Here is a 23,718-nt window from a genome sequence, read left to right as displayed (position 1 = left end):
TTGAGAAAGAAGAACAAAGCTGCAGGCATCACACACCCTCCCTGATTTTAAACTATATTACAAAGCTATAGTAATTAAAGCAGTATGGTATTGGGGTGCATGGGTGGCTCTATCAGTTAAGGGTCTAACTCTTGATTTCGGCTCAGGTCATGATCTCACAGTTTGTGGGATCGAGCCCTGCGTTGGGCTCTATGCTGACAGTGCAGAGCCTGCTTGGGATTCTCTCTCTCCCTCTCTCTGCCCCTTCCCCACTCTCTTTCTCTCAAAATAAATAAACATTTAAAAAATAAAAATGTTTGAAACAGTTAAAACAGTATGGTATTGTCATAAAAGTAGGCATATAGATCGATGGAACAGAATAGAGAGCCTACAAATAAATGCGTGCATATATGATCAATTAACTTATGACAAAGGAGCCAAGAATATACATTAGGGAAAGAATAGTTTCTTCATCAAATGGTGCTGGGAAACCTGGACTGCTACATGCAAAAGAAAGAAACTTGACCACTGTCTTAACCATACACAAATTAAATAAAAAGTGGATTAAAGACCTGAATGTAAGACCTGGAATCACAAAACTCCTAGAAGAAAAGAGGTGGTAAACTCCCTGACATAGGTTTTGGGGATGACTTTTTGAATCTGACACACAAAGCAGAAGCGACAAAAGCAAAAATAGGTGGGACTGCATAATACTAAAAAGCTTTTGCACCACAAAGGAAACGGTCAACAAAACCAAAAGGCAGTGTACTGAATGGGAGAAGATATTTGCAAGTCGTATCTGATAAGGGGCTAATAGGTAAATAACACATACAAGTCAAAACCAAAAACCAAACAATTCAATTAAAAAGTGACTGAAGATCTGAATAGACATTTTTTTCAAAGAAAACATACAGATAGCCAACAGGAATGTAAAGAGATGCTAAACATCATTAATCATCAGGGAAATACAAATCAAAACCACAGTGAGTTATTACTTCACTCCTGGGAAAGTGGCCTTTATCAAAAAGACAAATACCAAGTGTTGGCAAGGATGTAGAGAAGAGGGAGTTCTTGTGCACAGTTAGTGGGACTGTAAATTGGTGTACCTACTGTGGAAAACATGGAGGTTCATCAAATTGAAAATAGAACTATATGATCCAGCATTTCCACTTTGGTGTATTTATCTGAAGAAAATGGAAACACTAACTTGAAAAGATACATGTACCCTCATGTTCATTGCAGTATTATGTATGATAGCCAAGATATGGAAACATCCTAAGTGTTCATTGATGGATGAATGTATAAGGAAATTGTGGTATATGCACAGTGGAATATTATTCAGCCATGAAAAGAATGATACCTTGCCATTTGTAGCATCATGGATGGACCTCCCAAGGCATTATGCTAAGTGAAATAAGTCAGGCAGAAAGACACATACTATGTTCTCTCTCTTATTTGAGGAATCTAATAAAAGTTCATAGATACAGGAAACAGATTGGTGGTTGCAAGAGGTGGGGAATGAGGGTGGGAGAAATGGGTGAAGGGGGGTTAACAGTAGGAAAATGTAATTGATATAAAACATAGAAATTTTGAATTGTTTAAACTACAGATGTTTATTAATGTATGTGACATAGGTATATTTTATGTTATATAGTAGTACTTAATTACCAGTATTTGTTGAGCATTTCCTTTGTAGTTCCAGTAGCATTAACTAATCCTCACAATTTACGAGGTAGATACACATACACACCAAAAAAACCAGTAGGTTTCAGAGTGATCATTTTGAAAGAGATAGTAGCATTTGGCTGAGTGATTATGATACATTGTAGGTTTTTTTGTTTTTTACTATTATTTTTGGCCAAGTTTATTTATTAAAAAATCTACTTGGGTATCAGCATAGTTTTGATATAGCTTAGTGAATGCCTGTACAGTTGGGAACTTGAGACCCTATACATTCTGCTGATGGTGTTTTCCTGAGTTGTGAAAGTGAACCCTAAGTGGCTTAAGTTTCTTAAGTTAGTGAACTTTGCCTTGGGAGATGTGTATAGGCTAGTGGCCTGCACTAGGAATATGGCTGTAACATTAATGAAGCCATTTGGTAATTGGTTACTACTAAGTTTTTGATATTTTGTTGAACATTTTCCCCTGAATACAAAAATACTGTTCTGCATTTCACTACTTTTTTTTTTTTTTTTTACTATTTTTGTTTTAAATTGATTAGAAGTTTAGTACTTGCACTAGATTGGCTATTTGGATATTCACTTGGTATATATGTTTCTAAACACCTTATCTTTTACAAAATTTAATTCTGGTCCTAAATTTGTTACTACTTTGTAGTGAGCTCATGTGACCTAACCTTTGGCCAAGTCTTGCCTGTGTTGATACAATTAATGTCTACCTGCCACAGACATTGGAAGGGCATATTAAATAGTAAAAGGGAGAGTATTTTGTTTGTATAGTAGGAATTGGTTTTTTCCACTGTCTCGGGAAAAATGCTCTTCATTTCCTTAGTAGGCCTATTTTCTTCTTGACCTTAAATACTAGAAATCCTCTTGAAAATTCTCTTTGTACCTAAAGCATAGATCCTGTATCCCATGTAGTAATTTTTTTGAGTGTGAGGTTTACGAATTATTTATAATGTAAAATTCAAGAAGGTATTTAGTTTTTATATTCTTAAGGGAAAAAACTAAAAGAAAATATAAGATGTGTTTCTGTTTTGGAACCCTTTCGATTGGTAAGGGAAATTTAATACCAAGTTTGTGGTTTTTAAGAACTGAAGTCTTCTGAATTGAGAATAGGGAAAGCAGTAGCTGTCAAGATTCCCATAATATGCATGATTCTTATTTGGAATTATTTGCTTTTGGTTAGTCGTGTGGGAAAACATTTTTTTCCTGAGTTGTTAGAGCTCAGACTTGGAAGCATTTTCAGGTTATTGTTGTAGTAGAAACATTGTGCGGAGGAAAAATTACTGCCTGGAGAACTGCTTAAAATACTATGGGGGAAGTATAGTCTGTAGAGTTGGTGTAATGATTCAGTATTTTTTCTCAGCAGTATTTATATAACTTTGGTTTTGCATTTGCTCCACTCTGGGTTCCTAATCTCTACATGAATGCTTATTTCTTTTTCCCATTTAATGTGAAGTGCTATATTTTAGTTTCTGGAGTTATCCTTCAGTTTTTATGTGGTCATTTCTAAAGTGTAGAAATTTCTAAAGTATTGTTTTCATAAGCAAATAATAACCTTTATTTGTTAGATACTCTTAAATTTGAAATTTGAAAATTTCCACATATAATGGGCTCAGGTTCTTTATTCTTTTGGGAATAGCAGATTGTGCAGATAGTCTGAAATTGTTGGTTTTAGTCTATGTAAAAAATACCATTTTGGATGCCTTTAAAAAAAAGTCATGCTAAGGCTGTGTATGCTTATAATAATACGCTTATTAAAATGAATCAAAAAGTATGAGTGACCACTATACATGAGGCACTATTCTGGACCTTAGGGGATACAGCAGAGAACAAAACAGAGCCCTGCCCACATGGAACTTAGTTTTTTTTTTTAAGAGCTCTAAGATTTTATTTATTTATTTTAATGTTTATATTTTTTTGAGAAAGAGAGAGAGAGAATGGAGGAGAGGCAGAGAGAGGAAGAGAGAGAATCCCAAGCAGGCTCTGCGCTGTCAGCGCAGAGCCCAATGCGGGGCTTGTGAACTCACGAACTGTGAGATCATGACCTGGGCTGAGATCAAGAGTCAGACACTTAGCTGACTGAGCCACCCAGGCGCCCCTGGAACTTAGATTTTGATTGAGAGAGAAAAACATTAAATACAGTAAGATGAATTAGGTGGTAAGTGTTCTGGAGACAAAATAAGAGTTAAGGGGGTGGACAGTGATAGTTTGGAGGTAGAAGAGTGCCCTGAGGCTTTGTAATTTTGTATAATTATTCAGAAGAGTTATCTGATAAGGTGACATATGAGCCAAGATCTATAGGAATAAAATGTGGGAGCAAGAAGTGTAGATATCTGGGAGAAGCATATTCTAGGTAGAAAGAACAGCAGGTCCTGAGCACCTGTGGTAAGAGTATTTGGCCTTTGGGAGGCACTGCAAAGGAGACGTCAGTGTAACTGAAGCAAAGTGATACAGAGGAGAGAGCTGGTCACAGAGGGATTACATAGCACTGGTAAAATGTATAAATTCTAATATATGTAAAATCTTCTAGTTGTTGAAACTAAAATCTACTTTTTGCTTCATTTAAGATCAGACTCTAAAAAAAAAAAAAAAAAAGTTTATTTTGAGGGAGGGAGAGGGGCAGAGAGAGAGAGAGAATTCCCAAGCAGGCTTTGCAGTGTCATTGTGGTACCCAATATGGGGCTCAAATTCATGAATTGTGAGATCATGACCTGAGCTAAAGTCGGACACTCAACTGAATAAGTCACCCAGGCGCCCCAGATCAGGCTCTTTCTGACTAATGTAGCATTTTACTTACCTCTGTGATGAAGAGTATGGAAATGGCTAACAAAAATGTTTGGAGCCTCCTTTTAAGGTCTTTCAAACTAGTTAGAAGAAAATCATTTGTAAGTAGATATAGTATGAAATAATTCTGTAGTGTAGGATTATGTGTCAGCTTTAGTGACTGGTGAGTACTTTAGAATGTGAAAGGGAACACGACTCATTTCGAAGAATGAGTAAGAATGAAAAGATTCAGGTGTGAAACAGCAAGGTACATCAGAGAAAACTGGAGAGTGGTTCTGTTTTGGAAGCCAAAAGTCAAGAAGGGAGGATATTGACAAGGACAGAATGTGTGCTGTCCTGTATGTAGTAGGGACCTCACTGAGGTTAGGCAGTGACAGTGTTGTGTTGTAGATCATTCTTTGGTCAGTTTAGAGACTGTTTAGGGGTGTGAGGTGAGTGAGACCCCAAATCAGAAGTGAAGCAGCCAGTCAGTCCAACATTTCTCAGTGGGGACAATTTTGGGTGGAGCAATTTTATTTATTTAAAAAAAATTTTTTTAAGTAGGCTCTGTGCCCAACTTGGGGCCTGGGCTCATGACACTGAGATCAAGAGTCACGTGCTCTATCTATTGAGCCAGCCAGGTACCCCGATGGGTAGAGTAGTTTTAAATTATGAAGTGCTGATTGTGCATTGCAGGATGGTTAGTTTCCCACATCATTGATATTAAATGCCAGTAAAAACTCTGTGTGTTAATCCCCCTCCCCAGTTTCTGAATACTTTCAGGAGAGGTGGTACCTCCTGGTTAGGAAATAAATAGGACTTGAATTCTGGCTTTGGCAATGACATGTAATGGAGAGGAAGGAACAAGTACAATGGCTGGAGATTTAGGAGACTTAGTTATTGATGGGCTGTACGGAGTGTATATAAACACACAGGTAGGAGCACTTTTGGGGTAGTATTGTGACAAATTTTGTGACAAGTTCAGTTTTGAAAGCTAAAAAAGATTCTGAGGTGTATAAAATGATACCATCATGGGGAAGTAAACATGTTTAAGAATTGAATAGCTTATCAAGATAGTTTCTGGAAGGATATAGAAAAATATAGATATATCTGGGGTGCCTGGGTGGTTCAGTTGGTTAAGTGGCCAACTTTAGTTCAGATCATGATCTTACTGTTCGTGGGTTTGAGCCCCACATCGGGCTCTGTGCTGACAGCTCAGAGCCTGGAGCCTGCTTCAGATTCTGTGTCTCCCTCTCTCTGCCCCTCCCACTCATGTTCTGTCTCTCTCTCTCTCTCTCAAAAATAAAACATTAAAAAAGAAAAAATACAGATATATCAAGATAAATGGAGGAAAAAAATTAAGATAACTCCTTATAATTGGGTTCAGACCTTGATCAATGAGCTTCAAGTTCTAAAGGATTCAAAAGGACCAAGACAGATATATATGCCTTGCCCTCATTATTTTTTGAGAGGCAGAGAAAGCTTAACTTTGGGAATAAGGTGTATGTGATATATTTAGTGCTGTAGGACAGGTATGAAGTACTGTTCAAGAAGATTCAGAGAAGGCAGAGATCAAATTGTGTTTTTTTACTATCAGAAACTGAACCATACACACCAAATTGTGAAAGTACTATTTAATTTTTGTTGCAAGTATGAATTGTGAAAGCCTTGTGCCATTCTTCTGTTCCATGGGCGCTCTGTTTGACTGTTTTGTGCTTTGTTCTTTAAGCTTTGTTGGCTAGGGTGACTGCTTATCTAAAATTCATTTGTTATCAAATGTTACTTTGTATAATAATTGGACCTATAAGAAGAAATGTTTTTAAAAGATTGTAAGCAGATGGAATGGTCATAGTTACATAACTGTTTCTTGCTAGTGATCAAGGCCAAGTTAGGTCACTTGAATTTTTATTTAATCATTATGTGCTGAAGATTAAAAATGGACAAACTACTTATGAGTCATGAATAACTTTAGTTTCTTTCCCTTTACCACAGTTATAGCTGAGATATTTATACATTTTTTATATGTTACTTTACAAGTGAAACAACTCATTTCTTCCTTTCTATTCTCTAAATTGGATCGTATTTTATATTTTCTTCACTGAATTTGCCAATAATATCCCTTAAGTAGATTGGAGGTAAAACTCTGAGGTTATTAAGAGCTGCCTTCCCCCGCCACCCCCCCCCCCCCCCGCCCCCAGTTTCGGGGCTGAAACAATTGTATATTAAACCATTTTATAGTTATGCTCTCCCACTTGAAATATAAAATTGGAACTTAGATTGTTTTAGCTGTTTTCAGAGTAATAGCAAATAGAGTTCTTGGATCATTTCTTCTTGGACATGTATGCAACAAGAAACTTCACTTCATTTCCAGTTTTGTTAGAGTTAGCTAGTTGATATCAGCTGATAACTGAGCTAATGGTAAAACTGAAGGGTGAGAAGAATGAAAATTTTATATAAACTGAGATCCTACCCACTCACAGACCACATATCTGCTCTATCTTCCTTATAGTACAAACACAGCATTCTAGGGAGAATATTAATAAAGGTCATTTGACCTTCAGTTTGTTCATGCTTCTATATGTCTGTTTGTTTGTTTGTGTTTTTTGAATGGTAGGGATGAATAATACTAACATTGTAGTTCTGAGGGTTTATGAGTAATAAGAGAACTGAAAGTTCTACAGGGCCTTAAAATAGTTCTTTTTGAGATCAATAAAATAGTTGAGGGTGAATTACTCTGAGGAAATTTGATTTACTTAATGGTATTGATCCTTTATATGATCCTAATCAATATCCTTCTAATCAATATTATTCTTCCTAATCCTTTGTAATTAATATTATCCTTCCTAATTCTTCTCAGGTGGATTATAGTGGTCTCAATTATTCTCCTAAGAGATTTTTAATATCTTCTCCAAACTATCTATTGTTGCTCCACTGTTAGATTTTTCCCCTGTTAGTGTGCACATCTGACATTAATAATAAATTAAAGCTGCAGAGTAAGTCTTTTTTTTTTTTTTTAATTGCAGACTTAATTCAGTGCACAAATGAGATGAATGTGAACATCCCACAGTTGGCAGACAGTTTATTTGAAAGAACTACTAATAGTAGTTGGGTCGTGGTCTTCAAATCTCTCATTACAACTCATCATTTGATGGTGTATGGAAATGAGGTAAGCCAAATTTTTGGTTAACAAGCATACTGGTGTGATGACTGATTATTCAGCTTGCTTCTCTCATGGAAACTTCAGGAATGACTTTAGCAACCAAATAATATAGGTAAAAAGGGCAAGGGGACTAGGCAGAAATAAAATTGTAGCTTCTACAATTTGAGGAAGGATAATGGGTCAAAGCCCAGAGCATTTTGAATAATGGGATCAAGAAATAGGGATTAATGTCTAGAGGTAGATTCTGTAAGCAGCACTAGGTTTTGCAGGCCTTGTGCATAGACTGTATGTTTGTCTATATCCGTTTGCTTTATTATGGCCAATCAGATTTCTCCCTGATTTTATATAGTTGTCTTTGGAACCACTTTGTCTAGTTCAAAGCTGTTGCATTGAGCACTAAGATGGCATTTGCTGAGAGGGACTGATTAAAGAGTGCCCTTTTTTATTTATAAATATAATTTATTGTCAGACTGGCTTCCATTCAACCCCCAGTGCTCATCCCAAGTGCCCTCCTTAGGTGCCCATCACCCATTTTCCCCTCTCCCCCATCCACCCTCAGTTTGTTCCTCTGTGTTTAAGAGTCTAAAGAGTGCCTTCTTAAGCAGAGAGGTGTCTGAAGCCTTCATTGAAGTCTTCATTGCCCTAAAGGGTAACAAAAAGATGCATAAGCTTTTGTATTTTAATGTTTGGAGAGAATCATCTTGTTTTCCATGATAGGCTAGTGGCTGATTATTTTATTGTGTTACAAGAATACTTGAATGCAACTAGATAAATCTATGCTTAGTGTGCACCTTAGAAAAATGCAGCCCACCAATTGTTGAGAGATGGGGAGAGACTTCAGGTGTTGGTATTATTAGACTTTTGAGCATAATGACTTTCTGACATCCATCACGTTACTCATTTGGGGCTTTCAGTGCTAAGGCTTTTCTGTCATCTTGGGAAGATACCAATAGAGAATCATTAAATTAGTTTAGAATTAAAGCCAGAGTTTACCTTCAACTTCATCATTGCAACAGATCTTACTATATGCACATTTTGGTGTTCTCTTCTGGTCCTTGTTTTTAATAGCTATAACCATAATTTAGATAAACTATTTAGCTTTTTTTTTTATTTTTTATTTTTTATTAAAATTTTTTTTTTCCAACGTTTTTATTTATTTTTGGGACAGAGAGAGACAGAGCATGAACAGGGGAGGGGCAGAGAGAGAGGGAAACACAGAATCAGAAACAGGCTCCAGGCTCTGAGCCATCAGCCCAGAGCCTGACGCGGGGCTCGAACTCACGGTCCGCGAGATCGTGACCTGGCTGAAGCCGGACGCTTAACCGACTGCGCCACCCAGGCGCCCCTATTTAGCTTTTTTATATCATGTCACACCATAAGCATTTCCATGTTCTGTGTTTTTTTTTTTTTTTTGTATTATCTTTAGTGACAATTTTTTTTTTTTTAATTTTTTTTTTCAACGTTTTTTATTTATTTTTGGGACAGAGAGAGACAGAGCATGAACGGGGGAGGGTCAGAGAGAGAGGGAGACACAGAATCGGAAACAGGCTCCAGGCTCCGAGCCATCAGCCCAGAGCCTGACGCGGGGCTCGAACTCACGGACCGCGAGATCGTGACCTGGCTGAAGTCGGACACTTAACCGACTGCGCCACCCAGGCGCCCCATCTTTAGTGACAATTTAATGGATCATATATTCCATAATTTTCTTAACTTTCCCTTTCCTAGAAATTTAGCTTTCTGATTATTCACTGTTACAGCAGCATCACATTGGATGACTTTATTTGTAGTGTTTAAGTTTTAAAAGTTATTCCCAGAAGTTACCTGAAATATGACGTCTCAGTCAAGAGACATGACTCAGTTTTCTGATTTATTGTAACCAGTGTATGGAGTCAATAGGAATGTTTATATATACTAACTTTAGCATAACTTGAAGCATTTTTTATCTTAACTACGATAACAGTTTTCTGCTTTTATTGGGATTGTGTTTACTTAAGATCATGATTATTTACTGTGAAGAATTTCAGGCTTATATAGCATTTTTCACCTTTTTTAAAGAAAATGTAGTTTATCCTTTAAAAAGAAAAAGCCACGAGTATAACCAATTAGAATGCCAGATAAAGAGGAAGACTATTAGTCATGGCTTTCCGGGACTATGAATAAGGTGATAATACTAGACACAAAACTTTGATAAAAGTAAGGAAACAGAAAGTTGACAGCCATTCCTTACAGTTGACTGATAAGAGGAGAAAAATAGTATTTCATTGTGGTTTTTAGATAAACTCATGTTTATTTCCCTTAAGCAGCTAAGACAAATTCGATACTCTTCTTATTGGCAGGTTTAGTAGTCTGTGAGAGAGTATGCATAGGATTTTACTCTGTTGTGATGAGAATACCATAGGGCAAGGAGGAGAGTGATCTGTCCTGCCCCTGCTAGGGAACATTTGTTGCAAATGATGGGGTTGCTATTGGCATCTGTAGGTAGAGAGGCCAGGAATGCTTTTAAACATTACAATGCACAGGATGGGTTTCCCACAACAATGAATTATCACAGCTTATGGAAATCATGGGGTCTAATACTGTCTTAGGATATTTTAACACCTTTTTGAAACCAGTTTTAGGATAAGTGATGAAACATCAGTATTTGATTTATAAATTGTTTTTCAAAATCCTGGCTTGGTAGTTTGGGGTGAACGCAGATGAAACAAGATTGAGTTAGAGGAGTGCTGGTGTATATCCTAATTGATAGTAACCCTCTGCATGTATTAAAAAAAAAAATGAAATCTTAAGGGGAAGTGAAATTGAAAGGAATTAGCTCTATTTTAGAGGTTGTATGTAAAGGGAAGTTAAGGTTGTGTTCTGTGGTAAGAACTTTGGAGAGAATTTTGACACTATTTTGAGAAGATGAACTTTTGCATACATGCTGACCCAAAAATTCAAGCCTAAGTTTATATCATGAGAAACTTTTGTATGTTTGCACATGGAGACCAAGTACCAAGATGTCCATGAAACATGGTTAATAATAGTGAAATTGGAAAGAACTGGATAAGAAATGGATACATAATGATATACTGGCCTTTGAAATGCTAGAATGTCATTTAAAATGAATTAACTGGTTCTACGTATATTAAATACTTTTTCTTGGGAAAAAGTTGTTAAAAAGCACTTTGGAAAAGAATATAGTATGATTTTTCTGTAAATTTAAAATAGAAAAAATTATGTACAGTTTATAGGATATATATATATATATATAGAAAAATTATTATAAATGTGTGGGAATGATACAAACCTACTTTAGAATATTATTGCCTTTGAAGAGGGAAGGAAATGAGATTGAAGGTGTGTGTCTTCAATAGAGTTTTTAATGTTTTGTTTCTCTAAGAAAATCTGAAGTAAATATGGCAGTGTGTTTAATCTGGACAGTGGGTAAGGGAGGATATCTGTAATACTGTTTTCTTGTATGATTATAATTTTGTTTTTAAAAAGGTCATAAAAATTTGGGTCACTAGATAGCTGTATAAAGTAAAGATTCCACTTGAGTGTGACTAGCTGTAGCCCTAATATGCTGCAGTAAAGCCAAAATTACTGGTTCTAGGTTAAAAGTTCCTACTTCCTTTTAGACGCTGATACTGAAGCCATGGGTATTAGGCTTTAATCAATTCCTGTATGCTAGTGAAAAATATGGATTATGTTTCTAGGTTTATTAACTAGTTAACCGGACTGAGGATGAGAAATTTAAGCTAGATAAGCTTAATGGAGTGTATTAAACACAACCACCGCCCACATTCTCAAATTAGACTTTGTTAGATGGCATTATCTTAATTTGACATAATTGTTTGTTTGTTTTCCAGCGTTTTATTCAGTATTTGGCTTCAAGAAACACATTGTTTAACTTAAGCAATTTTTTGGATAAAAGTGGATTGCAAGGTAAAGACAACTTACTCATTATAGAAAATCAACCCTGTATGATGATTACTGTAGAGTTGAACTCTGTCTTTTAGAACATGTGTTGTGGAGGAACTTCATATTTTAGTAAAAGGTGTAGGGAAGAAAAAACTGTGCTTTAATGTGAAGATTAAGATTGATTTCAGTGTTGGACACTTAGAACTCTAGGAAATAAAATAGGGTAGAGCTTTCAGAGCATGGACTCTGGAATTAAATTGCCTTGTTTCAGTACCATCTCTACCACTTACCAGCTGCATGAACTTGAGCAAGTTACTTCACCTCTCTGCATCTGTAAAGTCAGAAATAATGATAGCACCTACCCTGTAGGGTTGTCATGAGACTTAACCTAGTTAATAATTATAAAGTGCTTACAGTAGTGTCTGGCACACAGGAATCACCATCCATGTAAGTATGAGCTTTCATTGTTATTGTTACCATTTTATGCTTTATTCCAAGAAATTTAGTTGCGAATATCATACATTTTAGTAGCAAAAGTAAGTATGGTGTATTGTTCAGATTGCTCATTGATACTCAGACCTGTTATTTATTTTGCTTTTAATTCAGTAACTTGAGATTGCTGCATTGGTACTCCATGCACATTCTGTCTTACTGGGATCTGTCATACTTAGTTCCTGAACTAGGCCTTTAACATTGTACAATGCCAGCTCTAGGAATAACATCACAAAGAACATACTAACTGATTTGGGAATATTCAATAGTAGGGCTCAATCTGGGAAATGTTTTTGGAGAAGGGAGATTTTTCTGCTGGGCTTTGAAAGCTAGATGAGAACATGGGTTGGCTTAAGCAAAAGTACACATGAAAGAGCATGGGATATTTAAGATTTATAGAGCAAATCAATATGAATAGAATGTATGGATGATATATTGGAGAAAAGGTAGTGGCAGATAGCCCTCTAGAGCTGTTTGGGGCCAAAATCAGACACAGAAAATTTTGATAGAGTTGGGATTTTATAATGCAGTGAGAAACCATCATGTTTTTGAGTAGAGGGAGAAGGGGAGAAGGACTGTGTGAAAGTGCCATACCTAAGTACAAGTTTGATTACAGTGATAAAGTCTTGAAGACATTGAGACTGTTCTGGTCATTTTTTTGGTCATCTAGTAGAATGTTTTTGTCATCTAGTAGAAAGTTAATGACCTGAATTGTGGCTTTTGTGGAGGTAACATCAGTGGAATTTAGTGGCTAACATTGTTTGGGTTGGGAGCTGTCCGGTTCAATACTTCTTCACTTTTGGAAGATGAAAGTATTAATTAGAATGAATCAAATACCCTATCTTCCAGAGATTTGGGAAGGCCAGTAATCTGTATATAGAACTGTTATAAGATTGATTTTATTTTGACAAAGATGTAGTGCTCCAAGTAGTTAAAAAAAAATTAATTAAGCAGTGGAATCACTTTTTCAAATAAAACCTTAAATAGCAACCAGAAATATATAACAGATAAAACTGGAGCTGATCTGTTTTCCGGGATGTGGAAGAAACGCTACTTGCTTATCTTTTTATTTCTGTTTATTTCAACTTTAAGAGTCTGTGGAAAATAATTTGCAAACCACTACTCTAAAACAGAGTATATGCATATATGCAAATAGAGTTTTTGGTGTCTTATTAGCTACTGATTTTCCACTTAAGATGGAAATTAAGCATTTCTGGTAATATTTTAGGATTTTTATTCCTTTTATGTAGAGAACATTTTTTAGGCCTTTTGCTTGAAGCTCATTCTGAAGAGATTATAAAGATAAAACTGAAACAGTAATTAAAAGTATGTAATTCAGTGGTTTTGACAGTTTTATGAGCATACATGAGGGTGATAATGTTTTTTTCTATTTTGTTCATTTTTCTCCAGTGGCACTTAGTAGGGCTCAAGAAATAGGTGCTAAATAAATGAATTGGTAATGATGTTAAATTCAGTTATTTGACATTTTTGTTGTTATTGTTTTGGTATTGTCTTTTTAAAGTAGTAGAGATCATCAAATAAAGTGAAATTTGTTGGTGAAGATGAGCTAAAATAAGATGGACCTGGTTCGTAATTAGCAGCAAAAATTTGTAGACTTACCTAAGCCAGGCAGTAACTAAAATAAAAGTTATTTTAATAGCATTGATTAGGTTTTATGTTACTGAAGTTTTCAAATCTCATGATTATGATGAAAGAAAATCTTCAAGTTTTACTGAAAACATCATACAGTTCTTTCTTACTATGCCTTAAACTTAGGTATTGCCATTTCTCTCATCATACTATACAGTAATTTTTGTACTTTTTATAAGGTTGGCACACATAAGTTTGGGTTTTCCAAATAATATATAACTGAAGATTTCTTAAGTATGAAAATTATAAAATTGCTTACTGATTTGAAGAGAGGGGCTTATGGTTCCATAGGATGTTGAGTTTGAGTTATGAAGTTATCAAGAAGTATTTAAGAGAACATGGTTTTTCAATTCCTATAGGAATGTTGATCAGAAGTATAATAAAAATATTATTTTAGTGAAATTTTAAAGGGGACGGTTTTTCAAAGCCACCTATGACATACCTGACTTAAAACATGTGAAGTGTTAGAGTTTTTAATGTGATGCTATTCATTATTAGTCACTTAATTTACATCACTAGATTGAGTTGGGATAGCAAGATATTATGGCCTTTGGATGAAATGAGTTGGTTTTCTAAGCAAAGTGGGATTTTAATAATTTGTGGAAATATTTTCTATTTTTTTTCTTACAGGATATGACATGTCTACATTTATTAGGCGGTATAGTAGATATCTTAATGAAAAAGCAGTTTCATACAGACAAGTTGCATTTGATTTCACAAAAGTGAAAAGAGGGTGAGTTAAGCTTTCCCTTTTTTTGATATCTAATGGATTCAAATATTTTAAAATGTGAACCATAGAAATTAATAGATTATGAATTATGATTTCAGGCCAGTTTAAAATAAGAATTTTATTTTTTATTTGAAGTATATCATATGCTTTGTGCTAGGATTTTTAAAAGCTCTTTCAAATTTTGTAATAGCTTTATTGAGATACAATTCACAAAACATAAAATTCACCCTTTTAAAGTGTATAATTAAGTGGGTTTTCATATATTTACAAAGTTGTGTGCTGCATAAGTATCCCAGAATATTTTATCATTCCTATGAGAAACCTCATACCCATTAGCAATCACTTCCCATTTCCCCCTTTCTCCAGACCCTGACGACTACAAATCTACTTTCTGATTCTATGGATTTGCTTATTCTGGATATTTTAGATAAATGAAATCATATGTTATATGGCCTTTTGAGTTTGGCTTTTCTCATCTAGCAAAATATATTCAAGTTGTACCATCCTTGTTCTAATGTGGATCACTACCTGATATAGCCTGGTATACAGATTTTTCTCAGGATATATGAGAAGACCTTGGATAAAGCCACTAAAGACATTCTTAAGGGGCACTGGTAACCCTTGTAGGTCTGAGACTGCCCTAAGGGGAATCTGGCTTCTGCAGAAATATTTTTGTGAATGCCTTTCTGAATTTCCCTGCTTCCATCTAAACAATTAATGTTTTCTTTAAATTGTTCTTTTAAGGGGCCACCTCGGTGGCTCAGTTGGTTGAGTATGCAACTCCTGATTTCACTGGAGGTCATGATCCCAGGGGGGTCATTGGATTGAGCCCCATATCAGGCTCCATGCCAAGCACCTGTCCCCCACTTGCACATGCTCTCTCTCTAAAAGAATGAATGAATGAATGAATGAATGAATGAATGAGTAGGTCTCTTGAAATGTTAAATTACTAGACTGCAATGGAAAATTTAATACAAAAATAGAAGTAACCCCTTAGTTAATTTAAGCATTTTAAAAATTGAACCTAAATGTTCTGTGTCACTATTACAAATTAATCAGGAGGTGATTAGTTTGGAACTTACCAAAACTAAATTCCACAGATTGTGTTTCATATATTTAAATACTCTGTCATTTGTGAGATGATAATAGAGGAGTTCATCTTAGAAGTCTGGTTCTTAATTCCAGTATTCTGTCCAGTGAACCATTTTCCAGTTGGGCTTATATTAACACTTCAGTGTAAAGTGTGTTCAGTAAAGCTAATCTTTGAAGGACTAGTTTTGTGATTGAGGAGAGTTGTTGCATTTCCTTCTTCCTTTTTTTTTTTAAGTTTATTTTGAAAGAGAGAGCAGGGGAGGAGCAGAGAGAGGGGGAGAGAGAAAATCCCAAGCAGGCTCTGTGCTGTCAGCATGGAGCCCAGCATGGGGCTTGAACCCTTGAACTTTGAGATCACAACCTGAGCCAAATCAAGAGTGGGACACTTAGCCACCTGAGCCACTAGGTGCCCCTGCATTTCTGTATTTAACAGAGCTGAGAACACCCCTTGATAATGCACAATATATTTAATATTTGACTTAGAGGAAATTACTCTTAGAGGATAGGGAAAGTGAATCAAGGAGCCATAACTGAGTGAACCAAGAAGCACAAAATTGATATACACACACAGATACGTGTATGTGCGTATATGTGTGTGTGTGTGTATGTGTATATCCACACATATATATCATTGTATTAAAGAAAAAATATAGGACGTAGGATGTAAGTTGAGAATGTGGCAGCACTTAAAATTTATTATATCATGGCTAGAACCTCAGTGAACTGTTTGAGTTTTGGAGAGGAGTTTTGTAGTAAATAGTAAAGTTGTATTTATTAGGGTAATAATTTTTTATGTTTACAAAACTAATACACTTTAAAAACTGAGGCAGCATAGCAACCTATGTTGTAACTTGTAGGAAATTTGTAAGAAATGTTAACATTTTAGTATATGTAACCTGCTTTCTGTGTGTAAATAGAAACAAATATATGTAGGAAGACCCATAGAAAATCACACGACAATTGAATTACATTATTTGAAGACTGCTTTCCTTCTCTCTTGTGTATTTTAGATATTTTCAGTCTGTACTCAGATCTCATTCTTTTGGATGGCTATGGGATTCTCTTCTAGATGTACATTTGATTTACTCTCAGTTTTTATCTTATAAAAGCAGTACATCTTTCTGACCATCCTTTTATATATTTGTATATATATATTTTTAATTTATTTTGAGAGAAAGAATGCATGCATATGGTGGAGAGGCAGAGAGAGTGTGGGAGAGAGAGAATCCCAAGCAGGCTTCACACTGTCAGCATGGACCCCAGTGCGGGGCTTAAATGCACGAACTTTGAGATCATGACCTGAGCCAAAATCAAGAGTTGGATGCTGAACTGACTGAGCCACCCAGGCTCCCTAAAGGAAACCTTATTTCTGCTGTTAGATTTTACATAGTACTGCCACTTCCACAAGGTCAACATAGCATTACTCACATTTGTATCTTCAGGACTTTGCACAGTCTAAACTACTATATTAGGTGATTAACAGTTTTTGAAAAAAGAACTAATTCAGTTTGTAAATAGTTTATTAAATGGCTTTATGAAAAATGAATCCAATAAGTTGCCTATGGATTTATCTTTCCAGTTGATTGTTAAACATCAGTCCCTATATTTTCTTTTTGTTTAACATTCCATTTTTTCATAGTATTAAGTTGAATTATCTTGAAATCTAAATTGGTTTGGTTCAAAGTATCAAGATATTGTTATGTAAAAAGCAAAACACGGAATAATCCAGTTATTTTCTGTAAATAAGGACATGGATAGTCAGCCTTTAATCTATTGCTTTTATATTTGAGAAGCAAGTGTCTGAATTGAATTAAAATGTATTTAAGAAGTCATAAAACTCGTGTTCTTCATGGAATATGAATTGTCATGTATTTGGTGCAAATCATGTTGAAGCATTTGGGTTTGTGAATTGAGTTTTGAAGTCTGATAAAAGTATTTGGTAACTGTTAAGATTTATCTTAATTGAGAAATTTGAAGTTCTTTGGAAAGAAATGTTGTGGAGGCTAGTGACAGAGGGGAATCAAAATTGTCCCCATGGCTTCTGGTGTAAGTCACTGGGGAGATGGGCACCTTTCACTGGGAAGATTTTGGATTGGGGTAGGGTTGGGCATAATGGCAAAAAATTAAAGATTTAGTTTTGGAAATACCAGTTTTGTCATGCCTGTGATTTATACAAGGTGAGGTATCAAGTAGACAATTGGACATACTAACTTGGAACTTAAAAGTTTTGGTTTAGGAGTATAAGTACATTATTGGCATCTTGGTGGTTTCTGTCTTGAAAATAACAGATCACCTTGGGGGTAAGTACAGAATGAGAAGAGAGAGCCCAGGAACACTTGAGATATACAATATTTATTTTAGAGGATGAACAGAGGATGAGGAGCCAAGAAAAGAAACTGAAAAAGTGATAGTGAAGAAAATACTGTGAGAAGTCTAGTCAGATAAGGTTAGACAAGTACCCATTGGAGAAGCTACATAGAATTTCTACATGACCTAAACTAGAACTGTTTAACTGGAGTGGTAGGAGAGGGGCCGATATTGAGATGAACTGAATAATGAATGAAAAGTGAGCATGGAACTCTTTTTGAGAAGTGTATTTGACTTTGTGAGATAAACGGTAGGTGAATGGGCATATGGGTTTAGTGGAGTGTGTATGTTTAAAGAATGATGATAATAGAGACTTTGCCGGCATGTTCATGGGAATGGTCTAGTTTAAAAGAAGAGGTTAATGAGCTGCACTGTCCAATATGGTAGCTATTTGCCAATGTGGCTAGTTAAATTTAAATTGATTAAAGTGAAATAAAATACAAAATTCGTTTCTTCAATTGGATCAGCCATATTTTGGATACTCAATAGCTGCATGTGGCTAGTGGCTACCGTATTGAATGGTGCACATATTGAATATTTACACCATTGCAGATAGTTGGACAGTGCTGTGTTAGAGAAAAAGAAGACAACCAAAGGACTGTGACAGAGTGGGATCCAGAGGACCTCTGTGAATGGTATTTATATTTCATAGAAAGAGAGATTTCCTCCATTGAATTGGACCAGACCAGATAGATGTAGTTTTGTTGGCAAGTTGACTAGACCTCTTTTTGTCATCTTCTGTTTTTGAATGAAATATTTGGGAGTTATGAGCTGAGAGTTTGTGTGTGGGTGTGGGGAGGCAGGGAAGAAAGGGTGGGAGAATCAGATTTCAAAGTACTTGGAGGAATTTACTGAAGAAGGCTAAGAGGATTGCTGGCAGTGCCGAGTGCCCATTTGAGGTTGATGATAATGAAATTTAGAGTTTTACCAGTTTGCTCTGTTGTGTGGTTTTCTTTACCAGCACTTAGCTGCTTAGCCAGGATTATGAATTTACCAAGTGACTGCAAGGGAAGAAGAGAGGTATAAGAGAGTTGAGTGTATTTGGAAGGTAATTATCACAATAATGATCTGTGGAATTCTAAGCTAGATGAAGGAAGTAAAAATGTGAAGGATAGTGGTAGAAGTTGAAACATTCAAGTTTATGATGAAGTCAAATAGTTTTGCCTTGGTGGTACTTGACCAAGGCAGCTGGGAGGTTATTGTCATAGGATAAGATGTATAAATTTTATCTTTTTTCATATTGGTGGTGGGGTAGGGGTAATGTGGTTTCTGGGGACAGTGAGGTCATGATCTGACCATAGGAATAGGATCTTTAGTCAAGGAACTTTGAGATTAAAATTTTGCATTGGTTGTCCATGTAGATGTTGAAATCAACCAAGAAAAATTGAGCCAGTATTCAGGTCTTCTGTGGTAAAGAGGAAATGACCAACAGGTCAAAAATAACTTCAGCAAGGAGAAGAGGGAGACTAAAAGGAGACTGATCAAATTAGAGTGACGTGTATGAGAACGAAAAAATGGTTGTGAAGAGGAAGTGGTGTCCTTATGCCAAACTGCGCTAGCTGGTACCAACCAGTGGAGTATATAGTACTTGGAGGGGAAACAGGCATCCATGGGTTAACACTTCTTATTGGAGAGAATTGTTGGACTAAGGCTGATAATGGTTGCCTACCTAAGGCAGTCCAGTGTTTGTTCGTTAAACGTGATTTTGTCTTGCAAAGCACTATTGTTGATTTTCATAGCTTAATTGTTTTTCTGGTATCTGGGGTTATGATTGAAGGGGTAGTAGCTCAGAGTAGAGTGGCTATTTATAAGTAAGTAGGTCATTTGTAAATTAGGGAAAGCCTACACTTTTTTTTTTTAAATTTTTTTTTTTTCAACGTTTATTTATTTTTTGGGACAGAGAGAGACAGAGCATGAATGGGGGAGGGGCAGAGAGAGAGGGAGACACAGAATCAGAAACAGGCTCCAGACTCTGAGCCATCAGCCCAGAGCCTGACGTGGGGCTCGAACTCACGGACCGTGAGATCGTGACCTGGCTGAAGTCGGACGCTTAACCGACTGCGCCACCCAGGCGCCCCTCGCCTACACACTTTTAAGAAGTGATGGTTACTCTCACAAAGGGTTATTAACAGCACTCTTTTAGAGTCTATTACATCTGGATTTACATAATGACCCTGCCACCCAGTAGTTCTCTGACTTTAGACAGTCATATAATCTCACTGATCATAGAACTTGATCATCTACAAAATGGGAGAAGTCTATCTATATGATTTTTGTAAGGATTTGAAAAACATACATCAAGCCCTTAGTATGGAGCCTGATGGTCACTGTGTACTTTAGCCCCAGGTACCTCTTATCTAGTGTTTTTGGTACCACTGTTGTAAAATTCTTTATATTGGTACTGTTAATATTTCTTGTATCTATTTTTAGAAATATCTAAAGCAAAATTTATTTATTATTATTTTTTAAATTTTAAAAAATGTTTTATTTTATTTTTGAGAGAGAGAAAGAGAGTGGGCAGGGGAGGGGCAGAAAGAGAGGGAGACACAGAATCTGAAGCAGGTTCCATGCTCTGAGCTGTTAGCACAGAGCCCGAGACAGGGGCTAGAACCCACGAGCCGTGAGATCATGACCTGAGTCGAAGTCAGGTGATCAACCGACTGAGCTACACAGGCGCCCCAAAGCAATAATATTTAAAGAAATCTATATTGGGACTTTTAACAGAATACTTTATTAAAAAACATTCCTCTTAAGTATCACATATTTTAATGGCTGGATTAAAAATGATTTGGTAAAATTGGACTTTATTTTGTAATAAAACAATTTTAGTTATAATATTCTGACTTACAAGTCTTGCTGTTTGAGTCATGAATAAAATACCTTAAATAAAGCAGTGCTTACCAAGACTTGAGTTTAGTTGCTGGCTCATCATGTCCTGTTTAGTGATTTGAGGCAAATGATTTCTTTTTTTCCAATTAAAAAAATTGTAGAACTGCCCTTTACATATGAGTAGTGTGAGGATCAGATGGTTTCCTCATGTGAAAAATACGCAATAAACCTGACTCTAATGTATGCTTTTATGTCTCATATTTTTACACCTTTTTAATTTTTTTTTTTAAGCTCCTCGATGTTGGACATAACAGTGTTTCCTGTTTTTGTTTTTCCTGTATGTCTTTTGCTGGAGGTTTCAGGTTCAATAATGACTTAAAAACATGTGATGTTTCATAGCAACTTGTTCTTTCTTTAAATAGGGAACCAGATGAGAGCTTAAAATATAGATTTAATAACAAATTCAGTTTGTTCTTTTTTTTCTAAAATAGGGCTGATGGTGTGATGAGAACAATGAACACAGAAAAACTGCTTAAAACTGTACCAATTATTCAAAATCAGATGGATGCCCTTCTTGATTTTAATGTAAGTTGAATACACAAATGATTTTATAAAAATTTAAGATTTAAAAATATGTATTATTAGAATTGGTCAGAGTGTTTATTCTCAAGTTTCCATCGACTCTAGTTTTTTCATACTAATATCCTGTTTGGCTAAGAATTTTCTATAAATGTGGTCCCAAATCAGATTACTTGGTATTTATATGATTTTTAAAGATTTACTCTAATTTCTTTGGTAGTGTTTCTCTAGCTCTAGAATTATAGGGTATACCAAGCTAAAGAAAGTGAGGGAGAGATGAAGCGATTGATCTGAAAATGTATTTTGATAAAGGTTTTTAGATTTTAAAAATGTGTAAAGATTTTCTTTATGAATAAACCACTTAATATTTCACTTTTGTCTACATTGTAGAACTCAGAGTATGACAGTTAACAAATACAGTGAAGTTCAAATACACTTACAACAGCTTGTTATATATATAGTTGTTGTCAAAGAGCAATGTGTTCCTTGGAATTTTTGTTTTAATGATCATTTTTTAAACTAGGTTGCCAGCTTTGTCGTTTGTAATATGTTAACATGTAACTTGTTAACATATTATTAATATGTTAAGTGTTAGCATTTTCAAGTTTGTTCTTTTTGGAGGCATCTATCTTTAGATATTTTAGAGCTTGTAAGTGCAAGTTAGTGAATGAAACTGACAATTTCATGATGAAATAGATTTTTTTCTTTTATTTCTGCTATTAATTGGTAGTCTTTAACTTCCTGAGGGCAGGGACCAGGTCTGCTTTTTCTCTACTGTGTCTCCATTGTCAAGGCATATGTGGCACACAGAGTGTATGTTCAGGAAACATTCAATGAATGAATTCTGTAGATGCTTCCATCTAGGACAGATTGTATCAAACTATGGCCTGCTGCCTGTTTTTGTATGGCTTGAGAGCTAAGAATGATTTTTATATATTTTTTTTTATGGTTGGAACAATAAAAAATATTTTTGACAGGTGAAAATTACTTGGAATTTCAATTCAGTTTCTACAATAGTATTGTTAGACTACAGCAGGGCTCACTGGTATTGTCTATGGATGCTTTTTTGATGTAATAACCAGATTTGAGTTGTTGTGATGGAGACTATCAGGCCTGCAGAGTCTAAAGTACTCAGATTCAGGCCCTTTACAAAAAACAGTTGTGGATCCCTAGTGTGGAGGACGTAGGGGATTAATGTAACTATTATGCTTCATTTTGGTTTTTATTAGAGGATTCAACCATGAAACTTTTTTCACTTAGTATTTTGTGAATGCTTTATAAAATTATGTGTTTTCATGGTCTGTGTTGTCCTTCACTGTATGTAACAATCTTCCTATTGACAGAGATTTAGAGTTTTTCTGATTTTTTTCAATACAGAAAATGAGGGAAAAAAACATGAGGGATACACTAAATAATGTGTGTGTTAATGTGTGTATCTACATACTTATAAACCTGATTCCGTAAGTTTAATACCTAGAAAAAGAATTTGGTGGATCAAAGGACATAAACTTAAAAATTTTTTTTTATTTTTTATTTTTTAAAATTTACATCCAAATTAGTTAGCAGATAGTGCAACAATGATTTCAGGAGTAGATTCCTTAATGCCCCTTACCCATTTAGACCATCCCCCCTCCCACAACCCCTTCAGTAACCCTCAGTTTGTTCTCCATATTTATGAGTCTCTTCTGTTTTGTCCCCCTCCCTGTTTTTACATTATTTTTGTTTCCCTTCCCTTATGTTCATCTTTTTTTGTTTTCAAGTCCTCATATGAATGAAGGCAGATGATTTTTATCTTTCTCTGACTAATTTCACTTAGAATAATACCTTCCAGTTCCATCCAGGTAGTTGCAAATGGCAAGATTTCATTCTTTTTGATTGCCGAGTAATACTCCATTGTATATATACCACATCTTCTTTATCCATTCATCCATCGATGGACATTTGGGCTCTTTCCATACTTTGGCTATTGTCGATAGTGCTGCTGTAAACATGGGGGTGCACGTGTCCCTTCGAAACAGCACACCTGTATCCCGTGGATAAATGCCTAGTAGTGCAATTGCTGGGTCATAGGGGAGTTCTACTTTTAGTTTTTTGAGGAACCTCCATGCTGTTTTCCAGAGTGGCTGCACCAGCTTGTATTCCCATAAACATTAAAATTTTTAATAAATATTGCTAACTTACATTACAGAAGGCTTAAACCTAGTCACTTGTCAACAGGTACCTCTTTTTCTTCATCCTTGTTGGCATTGAATAATAGCTTGGTTTTGATTATTTTGGTATCTACCAATCTGGTGCTCAAGAAAGGATAGTTTAGTGATTTAATTGATTATTATATTTTAATTTACTTGATAATTGAAGGTCTTCTCACATGTTACTAACTGTATATTGTGAATTGTCTGTCATTTACTTTATTATTAGGATTCTCTACAGTGGAAGTCAACCTTGTTAGATATTTTGCATGTATTGACCAATGTGTTGTTTACCATTTAACT

The 23,718-nt window shown here is 35.5% G+C and overlaps 1 protein-coding gene across 15 annotated transcripts in view; it reads left to right on the top strand.

The window, feature by feature from the left end:
* Nucleotides 1–23,718, top strand: part of PICALM (phosphatidylinositol binding clathrin assembly protein) — a 102,193-nt gene that overhangs the window by 26,753 nt on the left and 51,722 nt on the right. For all 15 annotated transcript variants that reach the window (XM_086678518.1, XM_086678510.1, XM_086678516.1 and 12 more), the window contains exons 2-5: nucleotides 7,451–7,593; nucleotides 11,436–11,511; nucleotides 14,260–14,362; nucleotides 21,139–21,232. In XM_086678518.1, coding sequence (XP_086534644.1) covers nucleotides 7,451–7,593; nucleotides 11,436–11,511; nucleotides 14,260–14,362; nucleotides 21,139–21,232 — 416 coding nt within the window. The remainder of the gene's footprint in view (nucleotides 1–7,450; nucleotides 7,594–11,435; nucleotides 11,512–14,259; nucleotides 14,363–21,138; nucleotides 21,233–23,718) is intronic.

The sequence above is a fragment of the Puma concolor genome, chromosome D1 (genome assembly GCF_028749965.1).
Source record: "Puma concolor isolate L17-30 chromosome D1, mPumCon1.1.hap2, whole genome shotgun sequence".
NCBI classification, from domain to species: domain Eukaryota; kingdom Metazoa; phylum Chordata; class Mammalia; order Carnivora; family Felidae; genus Puma; species Puma concolor.
The sequence above is the reverse complement of the archived record's forward strand: the minus strand, read 5'-3'. Positions and strand labels throughout refer to the sequence as shown.